This window comes from Typopeltis vanoorti, chromosome 19 (assembly GCF_054136105.1).
Source record: "Typopeltis vanoorti isolate ZY-2024b chromosome 19, IOZ_Tvanoo_1.0, whole genome shotgun sequence".
Classification (NCBI taxonomy): Eukaryota; Metazoa; Arthropoda; class Arachnida; order Uropygi; family Thelyphonidae; genus Typopeltis; species Typopeltis vanoorti.
The window spans coordinates 58,121,738-58,135,658 of record NC_143567.1 but is presented as its reverse complement, the minus strand read 5'-3'; the positions used below and the strand labels follow the sequence as shown (position 1 = coordinate 58,135,658).

At 36.8% G+C, this 13,921-nt stretch overlaps 1 protein-coding gene across 1 annotated transcript in view; it reads right to left on the bottom strand.

Moving 5' to 3' along the window:
- Positions 1 to 13,921, bottom strand: part of LOC150096146 (uncharacterized) — a 283,232-nt gene that overhangs the window by 102,849 nt on the left and 166,462 nt on the right. The window contains exon 17 of the mRNA XM_090409625.1: positions 4,607 to 4,721. Within this exon, the coding sequence (XP_090265751.1) occupies positions 4,607 to 4,721 (115 nt within the window). The remainder of the gene's footprint in view (positions 1 to 4,606; positions 4,722 to 13,921) is intronic.

Sequence of the window (13,921 nt, the reverse complement as noted above, 5' to 3'; positions counted from 1 at the left end):
ATCATGCCTCTGCATGCAGACCCCATGGGTGCGGAAGCAACACTGAACCATATGAGACAATGTCTCACTGTAGTGGCACTCAAGAAAAGAACTTTTATATCCTTCTGAGTAAGCCCAAGCTGTTTTAAGTCTTTATAACTACACTACCCCATTGAGCTGTGCAGGCTTAAATGGGTGGGGCATTGATCCTCATCCTGATAAGGTCAATATACTCGAACCCAGGGAGGAGTCTGGTGCCATCCCTTACCCAATCATGCTGGGGAGGCACCAGATACTCTTTTAAAGGAACATCATCTACAGAAGAGTGCAGCAGAGATGCCCATCTCTTGTGTTCTGCAGGTGCTGACTTAATTAAGGTACCTTGATAATGGGACCAGCCTTTAGCCTGCCTAAAGTCTTCTTGTATTAATGGACTATAGAAAGCCTCTCTGCAGATAGGGGAAGAAGATAGTTCTAATTTTGCGATTTGGGACAGCTGCAGGCGTGGATCAGCCATCTAAGTGATGAAATCCTGAGCCCACCGTCTTTCACACTCAAGTGGAAATATGCAGTAGGGGGGTGTCAGGCAGCATGTGTTGCCATGATCTCACAGCTGAACAGATAGATCTGTCCATTCGGGACAGTACCGAGATATATGTCCTACCAAGCACCAACTTGTGGTAAAAGCGAGGTAGGAGATAGTGGGAAAGGTGAAACAGTCTTTGCTGGGGTTAGAGAGGAGCTTTCCTCAAAGAAGCGATCCCAGCTTCTAGGATAGAAGGGGCAGAAGACCTTCCCTTTGGGGTGAACATGATACCGAGGTATCGCCACTCTTCCAGGATGGTCAAAGCATGCAACGGCCTCCCGTACAGGGAAAACTCTATAGTCTCGACCTTAAGCTACTTGTCACGACCAGAGAGGACAGGAGCTAAAGAGCAGGACTTCTCTACGTTAATAGAAAGGCCTCAAATAGAGAAAAAGTCAACTGCCCGGTCAAGGAGGTCCTGCAAACCTACCTTAGTAGAGCTACGAGAATAAGATCATCCGCAAAAGGCCATAGCATTAGAGGAAGAAGCGCCTAGAGAGTAGCTATATGGCTAGGAAGAGAGTGAAGAAACTCATCTATGATGCAGTTAAAGAAAAGGGGAGATAGAGGATCACCCTGGCAAACACCCCGCACTGCGGGAATAGAAGTCACATGGGACCCTGTAGTGATGGAGCTACCCAAGTATAGCTCCATAATATAAGAAAGAAAGGGTTCTGGACATCCAGCAATAGACAGTGCTCGGAGGAGAGCAGGAAGGGAGACGCTACCAAAGGCCTTTTGGAGGTCCAGTGATGGCATATATATAGAGGCTTAAGGCGGCGTTGGGAATCAGAGAGAAGAGAAGAAAGAAGATATATATTCTCGGCACAGCGGTCAAAAAGGGACAAAAGCTCTCTGTCTATAATCATGCTGTATATGTTGCTGAAGTCATTAATCATAAAATCACTAAGATTTTATGATAAGAGTCTAAGTATCACAGGGAAGATAGTAATAGGTCTAAAGTCTGATGCACAGCTTGAAGTTTCTTTCTTCGGAATGAAGATAGTTCTTGAAGCATGTAGGTATGGTGATATTACTTTACTGGTATTACTTTACTGGTAAGGAGAATGTCCAATAAGTCTTGAAGAATCTTCAACAGCACCTTCCAAAGCCTAGATGCAGGAAAGCCATCAGGTCCGGAGGTGGAGAAATTGGATGGTAGAGCTGCTTTGTTCTCCTAGATGGAGAACAAAGCAGCTATACTTGAAAGGCAGGAATGGACCTCAATATTTGAAAGGCAGGAATGGACCTCAATATTTGAAAGGCAGGAATGGACCTCAATATCGTAGGATGGTCATCATCAGGGAAGTGTGGAGGGGGAGCAGAAAAGACTGTACTCCAGAATTTAACAAAATCATCATGTAAGTCTGCTAGAGGTAGAGGAGAAGCACTGTCAATGATGGTTTTGGCACATTGCCCTCTATTCTTTTTATAGAGGGCCTGCATAGGCCCTCTTCCTCTGCTTCCTATTTGACAAAGTCATTGTAGAATGAGACGTAGGCTGATGTTGATGAGGCATCAAGTGTTCAGAGAATTCAGCATGGAGGTAGTCATTTAACTGATCTGTAATATCCATTCCCAGAAGGTGAGTCTGGATGAGAGATTTAAGAATTTGATGGTTATATTTGAGAAGAGGAGGATCATTTAGAGATGATGTCAGTCTGAGAATCAAAGCCTCTTCTTCAACAGCAGGATGGTGGCTGGAAGATGGAGAGACAGGGACAGGAGATACAGAGATATTACCTGTCCCTACCTGTGGCAGATGGGCTGCCAAGCTAATATTGTATAACTCAAACCCATTTTCTCCAATTTTGCAACAGTGTATTCTGTCAAAAGCCTTAGCAATATCCAAAACTATCATTGTGTATCCATTCTCCATGCCTAGTTCAATGGTAACATTGTTATAGAATGTGAACAGGTTGCTAAAACATGACCTTCCCTTAGTAAACCCCATATTGTTCAATGCAAAGTAGTAGCGATTCACTGTCAACCCATTTCTGAATGTGAGCCTTAACCAATTTTTCTAAAATTGTCACCACCGCTCCTGAGATACTTTACTGGAAAGGAGAAAGTTGAATTACACACTAAATTTTAACACACTAAATTACAAGGGTAATGCCATTGCACAAGGGCAATGGCATTACCATACATTCCTTCCATTCCTGCAGAATCTTCCCTGTTCTGAGACTCATATTAAACAGCCTGGTCAAAGGAATGGCCAGTTCAGCTGAACACTCTTTTAACACACGTGCTGATATTCCATCAGTCACTATTGCTGAATTCTTATTCAATTTGTGTAACATCTCTAATACCTCAGCCTCACACACCGTGTTTCTACATCTAGTGAAGAGGTAACAGTGAGCTCAATGTTGCGTTCACCAGGTTGATAGCTTTTAACAAAATGGGCACTCATTAACATCTATACCCCTCACGCCATCTGGATTTAGAAGAGTTATTCTTTCATATTCATTCTTTCTTTTACTTGCAGCATATTGATAGAATTCTTGTGGGTTGTCCTTAGCACACAGAGCTAGTTTCTTTTCATACTCAGACTTTGTTTTCCGTACAACAGTTGCGACTATTCTAGCCTGCTGCTTATAACGTTCATAACGGATGTCACCCCTCATGCAAACGATATTCCTTCCAAATCATCCTTTTCTTACAAATCTCTTGCTTAATAAGATTACACATCCATTTGACTCCTACTCTATTTATTCTTCGAACTCTCAGGACACATTCTGATATTGCATCATTCAAGTATTGTTTAACTGCTTCCCATGCACTGTAGATAATCTTTCCATTCAGCAACTGATCCCATTCCACTGAACTCAGTATACTCCTCAGTTGGTCATAATTTCCTGCTTTGTAGTTCATCATGTAACTTTTTCTGAATGGAACATTCATAAACTTAGTCACTTCCCAAGTGAGTACTTCATGATCGCTGTCACCAACCGGAGGAAGAATAGTTACGTCTTTAACTGAAACGCCCTCCAACTCTTTGACCTTGAGTTCCTTCTGTCACATGCTGCTTGAGGAAGTTGCCCCGCAACAGCTCAATAAATGCATTTTCATTCTTCTTATGAGATTCTACTGCTACCCAATCAATATTTGGATAATTAAAGTCTCCCATTATGATTACTCTTTTGGTGCTCATCTTTTCTATTTTCAAAGCACTGCCCGTGGGCCCACATGCGGCCCGCGGTGGGAGTGACTCTCATCAGTGGGAGCCAGACCCAGAAGTGATGATACTAAGGCAGAAGCAATGGAGAAGTCATATTTACCTATTTTAGGTAAATTAGGTAAATATGAGAAGTCATATTTTACCTATTTACCTTACATATAGGTAAATATGACTTCTCCATTGCTTCTGCCTTAGTATCACCACAGGGTCGAAACCAGTCTGGGTAGTGGCCCTTCCCTTAATGCAAAACATTATACATGTCTGCAAGGAGATGAGCTTTGCATTATGGGAGATATTAAGACAAGGAGTGATGAGAGCTTGGTCCACTTTTACCACGAGTTGCCCCAGTCCTGAAGACACTTCAGGCGCAAACTTTGTTTGCATACACTTGGATAAAGGATTAAACTAAATTTATTATAATTACATATTGGAATCTAATTTGTGGATGCAGCCTGAATGAAAACTAACAGAAATAAGCTAACAGCTTATTCTGTTAGTTTTTTCAAATAGCCATATATACATTTGTTTGATTTTAGTATATCAATTAATTTATGTTTTGCATCCATGTCATTTCAATAGTATCGATTGTTACTGTATTACAATTTCAATGGATGTTTCACATCCATGTAATTAGTGACTGGTAAATAAACATGTCAAGGGCAGTAAAAGAGTTAAAACGTATTACTACATATATGTATTGTAAACATGTGAACAAGAACAAAATAAAGAATATTTTAGTACAGACAACTATAAATGGACTTTTAAGAATAAAATTTCATTTCACATTTGGAAACACAAGCTGTAATTCTCTACAAACTTTCGTTGCTAACATGTAAAATCCATTATTCCAATATGATCACCTTTTCAAATTTCAGTTTCACAGGCTTTGGGTTAAGAGCTGTTACTGCTTCAGCTATTTCCTCTCCAATCTTGAAAGCTTGTTCTTTGCTTCTTCCTGGCAGCAAAACGAACATGCTAAAAATACAGAAAACATTACTAACTGCAAGAAGAAATAACTGAACTTAAAGCCACTACTATCCATTTTGTTACAATTTTGAAAAACACTGCAGTAACAGAGACTCCAGCCCAGTCAGCAATAATAAAGTGAATAATGTTTATAAAGATTATTTAACAAAAGAAACTAGTCTCATATAGAAGTCACAGTTTTCTTTTCAGAAAGTGTAATGTTTTTCATCTTGCATAAAACCAACAGAAAATACATGTTTTGACAAATAGCAGACAATATTATTATTATTATTATAGTAACTTCTATGGAGCCAGCAGACTCATTGTGGAAGGCCCACTTGACTAGCAACATATCTATCATTTTTAACTTGAAATCATTTATACTCCCCTGCATTCATAACACATTAGGGTAATGCATTCCACTCACCAATCACTCTCCATGTAAAAAATCTACTCCTCGTACTATTCGTTTTTCACCACATCTTTACACAACTTCCAGGGATGGCTTCTCATTTTTCCCACCTCACCCTCGACTCTTTTTATAATCTCTTTTGCATTAATCTGGTAAAATTCCTTCACTAAATTGAAGGTCTCTATCATATCACCTCTTTTCATCCTTTTCACCAAATTGCAATCTACATTCTCACCTCTCTGCATTGCTAACATTCCAGAGTCCTGATATTACTTTGGTCATTCATCTCTGGATCTTCTCTAGTGTTTCCACATCATGTGGAAACACTAGAGAAGATGAATGAAAACTAGGTGATCAAATCTAAGCACACAACAGTCCATAAGTGGTCTAACCAATGGTTTATATAGAAGCACCAGCACCACCTCATCTTTAAATGCCAGTGCACTTCTTATCAGCAATATGATGTGCAGTCTTTCACAACACTTGCAATGTGCCTTTGGAATTTTAAATCACTCCAAGATTTTGAATCTTCCTGAAACACAGCTCCACAAATACAGTACAAAGCAATTTATCTGTGCATCCAAAGTTCAGCAATTTGCATTAATTAATATTGAAAGTAGAGCCCACTCATTTGTCCAAGCCAAAAAGTCTATTCAAATCTTCATGTCGAGAATTAACATCAGCAACACTCTTGCTAATTCTACATACTTTTGGCATTGTCAGCAGATATCTGAAGATCTCCAGTCATTTCGCATTACATATCATTAACAAATAAGTTAAACAGCATGGACCCAAGAACAGAATCCTGAGGCATGCCTGGTCACTTTCCTCTGCTGAGACAATGCTCCATCATGCACAACTTGGTGGTATCCAAGTCGTGCATGATGGAGAAGGCCAATCTTCAATCTGCTATGCAATCCCAATTTCTGCAGCATATACACCAACTTGTCATGTGGTAATCTATCAAATGCCTTCACAAAGCCGAGCATATAGCTGTACATGAATTGCTCTTATCCAATGCATTTACTAACTTATCATAAAATGCAAAATGAGTGCTAAAACAAGATCTGCCCTTCACAAATCCATACCGACCATCATAGAGAATCCTTTGTACATCAGTCTATTCCTTTATTCTATTCCTAACCAGTTTCTCTAGTAGTATTTTGACCACAACTGCAGATATATAGACCAGTCAACAGAGAGGATATAGAAAGGATTATTATATTATAGCATTAAGTAGATTTATACGAAGTCAAGTTACAGTTGACTCACACTATAGAAAATATTACTATAACAACCTAAAAAGTTCTATAACCAAAGCTCCTTAGATAACGTTATGCTATGCTAAAAAAACATAGTTATAGTGAGAGTTGACTACGTTCATGACTGTTGAACCTAACTCATCAAGGGGATGGTACATTGCAATAAGGAAAAGCTGCAATGAGATCATGTTGAAACCACTTCTGAAACTTTGAAAACAAACAGGCGTGTTTGTTTTCAAAGACATTTTTAGGCTCATGTGCACTCGATATATAACTATTTTGTCATCCCAAATGGTGAAATGACTTGGAACCAAACTTGAAATGATTTGCAAATTTTTCTGTCACTAACCATAAATTTATCCACAGTTTTTGCTGATAACAGTACTACACTCTATTTTTCTTCTTCATTTGACAAATTTTGTGCAGGTCAGACATTCCAATTTTCAAGGTATTCCTCATAAGCAATGTATTAAATAATGATCTTCTTATCTTCATTCAGTGGAATGAAGACAACTGTGTGAACATTAAAGTTCACACAGTTGCAGAAGTGATTTCTCAACAGACTGAATTTTTTTTTAAGATGCGTAGGGATAATGTTATAATCTCTAAGTGTCTGAGAATAAAGTATCACTTTAGAACCAAAAAATCCAATATTATTTCCAAAAGAACTTCATCAGCACAGCTACAAGAGAGAGAATATCTACCCAATTTGTTTTAGCAGAAATAGACAAAGACCTATATGAACTATATGAATATCATTTCAGTTTAGCACGAAGCCTTCCAAAAGATTTACGAAACTTAGAATGCAGACTAACCTCAATTAAAGCTGAAAACTTGACTGATAAATAGATCACATTACAAAAAAAAAAATTTTGATAATTTCTTGAAAAGTAAATCTAATCAGCAAAAAATATTGCCAGCAGACAAAATAGGAAATAATCTCTAATCATATGTTCTCTCCTGAACAGAGCAGAGTATATTAACCAAAGGATTCAACTTTGCAATATCCTCAAAAAACATTCCCAAAGTTGATATTATGGCAAATATTGAAAAATATTTATACCAAATTCCAAGAAATTCAACTGACATAATCTGCATAAGAACAGTAGCAATTATAATTCATTCCAAACTGCCAACTAAAAATATCTCCCCTGCCCCAGTTTCCCCATACGTAAACCCTTCCCCTTTTCTCCCCCCCAACATGCACCCCTAAACACAATAATATATATGTATATACAAAACCCGGGTTTCCAAATTTATTTTTCCCGCGTCAAAACACCCCCCCATGATCCCTTATTCCTCCCCCTTCATTATAAACAACCTTCAGCAGGATCATGAAATTGGAAGACATCCTAGTATTCAAACAAGGTATGTACAAAATTTTTCTACCTCTTTTATTCTGCTATAATTGCCTCCTATACTCACCCATAATGCCCTAAAATATATATAACCCTTTTTTTGAGTAATAATAGCCAACGCATTTAAAATAAGGGACACTCCTAAACAAAAACAGGCTATAATAGCCGTAATTATAATAAAAAATATTACTAATATGGAATACAGGGCACTAATCTCAGAAAAAAAGGGCAATGCAACTGATAAGTATAATCAAATTGAATTTAAGTATACAAACAAGATAATGATCCAACTTGGACTATTCATAATAAGACTAATGATTTAATAAGAGGTCTTTTTAACTGGCTCAAAGAAATCAAAGAACAAATCACTTCAAAACACCTGGCTATTCAGGGTGTTTTGAAGTGTGCCTAAAATGCACAAAGTAGACTTAGAACCACTGTAGATGTCAAGCATTCTCCGACATATTACGTTTGCAAATATCTATGCACTGTATTAGCTTCAAATGTAGGAAAAACATTATATGTAAATGTAAAAAAACATGTAAAAAAATGTAAAAGTATAAAAAAAAACTCTCCAATGATTTCATAAACAAATAAAAGATGGTTACTTTGGACATAAAAAGCATATTCATCAATGTTTCAAGAGAAAAGAACAGATAATCTTAATCTTAGAACACATCTTTTCACCTGATACTTGTTAAATTTTTCAAACAATGTCTAGAGCAGTGTTTCTCAAAGCACGGTCTGTGATCCCCTCCGCAGGGATCCCCAATACATCCTCAGGGGGTCTTCGAGTGTATGCAAAAGGTTATATGGTATGTGATTTTTGTGGCTTTGATAAGTAGTAGAAGATGTCTATTCTTGTTTACTAGAATTTTTGTCTTAGGATATATATACAAGTACAACAATCCCTCGATTAATGTGTGTCATTTTTTTTAGTGCGTAATTTTTTTTTCTATACCCAAATTCAATTAGTGTGGCTCTAAAATTCTATTAGTGCACCTATATGCATCTTCGAAATAAATATTACAGATTTTGAACATTTTCTATCTATACATTTTTATGGCTAACTATTTTAAAAAAATAATTCACCAAGATAAATCGGATGAAATACTTTAGTTACCAATTTAAAACATTTTACAAAGTTATTTTTTAATAGCATACTACACTATTTCCATGTACAGAAGACTATGTTCAAAATTTACTGCCAAAAATTTTGCTGACCATAACTCATGCCTACATGCAACTGTTTTCTTACTTTTTTATTTTCAAGTATTTTCCCAATCTTTCATTGCGAGTAAAAGAATTAGTGAGCAGAAAAGTGGAAGTGTGAAAAAGATTTGAAAAGTGATCTTGTTGAAAGAAAAACTTGAAATAATAAAGAGAAATGAACAAGGCGAGTCCAGAGCAAAGATAGGACAAGAACACAAAAATGAGTGAATCAACTATAACGGGAATTTTAAGCAAAGCTGCTGAATACAAAAAGAGAAAGGTGAGGCTTCTTCAAGTTCATCATGCATGCACTAGAAATCAAAATATTATAATAAGTGAATTAGAGAGACTTCTTTCTACGTGGATTGAACATTGTAACCGAAATCACATTCTGCTCAGCACTGACCTTATTAAATCAAAAGCATTAAGCTGTTTGCAACCTTGAAAGAAAAGGCTATCAATGATGGAAAAGAAGAATTCCAGGCTAGTGCTGGGTGGTTTGATTGTTTCAAAAAGAGAAATAGCTTACATAATGTTTAATATCGCAGGCAAAGCTGCAAGTGCAGATAAGGAGGTGGCTGCAAATTATCAAGATTTTTTTGAAGAAAATTGTGGAAGAAGGGAATGGGGGAGGGGGCTATTGTGTCCAACAAATATTTAATGTAGATGAAACCAGCCTTTTTTTGGAAGCGAATGCCTTCCAAGACTTTTCTGGCCAAATCAGAGAAATCTCAGCCTAGTTAGAAACTTGCAAAGTCGAATGAAATTACTGCTAGCAATATGCAAGCCATTTGGAAGTACATTCTTCCACAGTGTGCAAAAGATTTTGAGTGATTCCGGCCTGCTAATTTTAGACATACAGTGAGAAGATCCTGAAGAATATGAAAAAATTTAATCACTGAAAAGCCCAAAGAGATTTCAAAGAAACAATTTGAAAACATTTTTCATACAATCGAAGTGTTTAATCAACAATGCTTAGAGGCTGACCCTAATGAAGAGAGAAGCAGTAAAATTTGCAGAAGTAGTAGAAGAGGCAACAGAACCATACCATCAGTTGTATGAAAAAAAAAAAAAAAAAAAAGTAATGGAATGCCTGCCAAACTACGTTAGCTCAATTCTTTGTTAAGAAGTAGAATAATAAATTTATATTCTGAATATGTTTTATTGTCTTTCAGCTTCATGGTTTTCCTTTAACTAGGCACTGAGATGTACCCTAATTCTTTTATATAAAAAAATTAAGGATCAAAAAAAGAAATTTGAGGAACGAATTATACTTTTCCCCATAGGTTATTATATTCGATTAGTGCGTTTTCGATTAATGCGCCTGTTTTAAAGAACGCATTAGGCGCATTAATTGAGGGATTGCTGTACATGCATTTCTAGAGATTAACGAGTTATTCTCAGTAATTCTAATATGATTTTACTAGCTATCATCGATTATTCCTAGAAGTGGGATTTAGCCGGTTCCTGCATGTTCTTTCAAACTGTTTCATAAACTTTTTTTTGAGTTCTATGAACTGGTAGTAGTGCTGAAACCAGGGAGACTTAATAACGTAGTTCACAGGTATAGTCACAAGACAGAGCTCACATCTAGATGAAACTAGTGCAAGAGTGCATAGTACCTTCACAACAGTCGCAGAATGCAGTCTATAAAGGTACTAGGAGTCCCTATCACTGTCAACACCCTGATGTGCATTCGTTCACATTAGAAGTGGGATTAATTTTTTCGAATCTCACAGTTTATCCTGGAACAATTGTGTTGACATTTGCACCAATGATGCAAAAGCTATGATGGGTAATACTGCTGGTGCCATTGCACAAATTAAGGAAGTTGCACCAAGGCTTACTAATTCTTCACCATCACTCACTCACATTAAAAAAAATGCCAATTCACTTAAGAATGTCCTTGATGAAGTAGTGAAAATGATTATTTTTATTAAGACTTGACCCTTAAGTGCTCTATGTGATGAAATGTTAAGTAGACATAAAGCCCTTCTAGTACATACTGAAGTACAAAGGTTGTTTCTAGGTAAAGCACTTATTCAATTGTTTGAATTGTGGGCTGAACTAGCTACTTTTTTCATAGAGCACAATTTTTATTTGAAATAGAGACTGCCAGACAGAATATGGTTATTCAGACTTGGATATTTGGCAGACATTTTCTCAAAATTGAATGAAGTGAATCTGTCACTTCAAGGAAACAACTAACTGTAGTTATTGCCAATGATAAAATTCAAGCACAAATTAGAGTTTTTGGAAAACATGTATCCATAGTCATGCACTTGACAGCTTCCCAATATTTCAAGGCTATTCTGATGAGATAAGCAGTGATATTAATGAAATTGATTCTTTGTGTAATGAAACATGTTAACATTTGGAAGATCTGCATGATTCCATGAACCACTATTTTCCAAATGATCACTACATAATGTTACAAAATCATACATGGGTAAAAGATCCATTCAGCATGCAAGGTAGACCAAGAGATTTTAATGCGACAGATTATGAAAAGCTCATTGAAAAGCTCATCTGCATTGTAGCAGGATTTTCAAAAGTTACCACTTCCCGAATTTTGGTACAGCATCAAAGAATAATATCCTCAATTATTTGAAAAGGCTATTAGAATACTTCTTCCTTTTCCAACTACTTATCTTTGTGAGGCTGGATTTTCTTCATACGCTTCAACCAAAACATCATATCACAGCAGATTGAATGTAGAAGCATATATGCATCTGCTATCGTCTATTAAGCCAGACTTTAAAGAGATGCATCAAAATCTAAAACAAAACCACTCATCTCACTAACATGATGAAAAAAATTTTTTTTTTTATTTTTCAAAACAGTATGTTATGTTAGCATGTAAAGACTTTATTACAGTTATTATTAAATAAAGAATTATTTTGCAAAGTTCTCAGTTTTTATTTTCAATTTGGTAAACATTGATGATAAACATAAACGAAAGCTCCCGGGATCTTCAGAAAATTTTAAGAACTTAAAGAGGTCCTGAGGGGAAAAGACGTAAGAGAACTGCTGGTCCAGAGAGCACTTTCTTCAAAATCTAGGACCACTATTTCGAATAGCTTGAAGCCTTGGCCATGGAAGCAGCAATTTCTCCACATGTAACTAATTTCTGCATGGAAAGGTTTGAACAAACAGCAATTGAGAGATACCATACCAAACTAAGATTAAGGGTGAGATATGTAGGTGATGTTTTCATCATTTGGTCAAGTTCAGAATTCCTTAACAGTTTAAAGCACAAAATCCAATTCACATCAGAAGTAGAAAAAGATAGATCCATTTTTTCCTGGAAGTTCACATATCAGTGATACAGGACGGCATCTACTTGCTAGTGCCCGCCACTATCACCCACAGCACAGAAGTGAGGTACCATCAACCTCTCAAAGAGAACTATTATGATATCCAGTAATAATGATAATATATCAAGAAAAGGAATAATGTTTAAAGACATTCTTCTAAAAAATAGTTACAACATCAGAACTATCAATAGCATCTTGAATGAAACAAGGTCATCTCATGCTCCAAGACAATAGCCAACAACTACAAAGGCATGGTTTCTTTACCTTACATTAGAAATATCACTGACAAAATATCAAAAATCCTACAACAATATAACTTACAAGTTGACTTTCAACTGCTACAAAAAGTATTCATGATGTTAAGATTGTCAAAACAACTTCATCCACCTATGAAGAGACCAGAAGTATACAAAATCTTTTGTAATTGCAGTATTTGTTACATTGGACAGACAGGTCGGTCTGAAGAAATCTGCCACAAAGAGCATGTTGGAGATGTGGAGAAAAAAATAAGGACATAAATCCGGACTAGCTTTTCATATTACCAGTGAAAAACATGAAGTTAATTGGTAACTCACTAAAATGTCATAGATAGAATTTAATAATTATGTACATAAATTTAAAGAGGTAAGCAAGATGCTGCAATATCCAATCTTTTTGATTGGTGTGACATCTGCTATTTTCGATGTTAAGGGGAAATACTTGAGTCTGAGGATGGCATTAATTATGTTGACTAGATGTACAATGGCTTTTCTGGGGAGTAGTTTAATTATTTTGTTTGTAATTCCATCTGAACCTGGAGCTTTATTGTTGTTCAGGTGGGTTATAATATTTATAACTTCTGCTGGAGAAGTGGGTGTGAGAGGTTCTGGGTGATCTTTTTGTTATGTTATGGCCTGCCTGACTCGGTGGTGAATCTTGTAGATGAGATTGATGTTCAAATTTTCATAAGAGGGGTTGCATTGAGTTTCCAAGCTGTCAGCCAGAGCCTCTACCTTTTCCTTGTCAGCATGGGCTATTCCTTTCGTGGTCTGAATTGGGGGTAAAAGTTGTCTTTTAGTGTGGAAGGTTTTCAGAAACTTCCAAATGGAGTTGTCTTCAGGGTTTAATTTTGTTAGCTTAGATTCCCATTCTTGGTTTCCATGTTTTTGGAGGGCTTCTCGGACTTGTCTGTTTAATTTATTCAAATTTGTTTTATCTTGAGGGGCTCTTGTGTTATGATACCTCTTTCTGGTTTTGTTTTTCAGTCTGATTAAATCCATGATTTCCTCGGGGATCCGACCACTTGGGCGAAAGACTGTAGTTTGGGTAATTGACTTTATTGCATTTTTGATTTGACTGGTAAGGTTGTTTGCAGCCAATTCTATCTCCTCTTTAGTGTGAATAGCAGGGACTGGGCCAATGTGATCAGGTAGGATTCTGGAGAGTTTGTCCCAAGATATGAAAGAGTGGGGAGGGGAGAATTGTTCTTGTGTATACCGAGTTGAAGCAGAATAGGGTTGTGATCGGACGAAAGTTCATTTATTGTTTCCAGCTGATATTGGTATCTGATGTTTTTGAGAACAACTATGTCAAGTACATCTGAACTTCCAGATGAGCTGTGATGGGTGGGCTCCGTGGGTCCAGTTACAACAATAGAATGTTGCGTTGA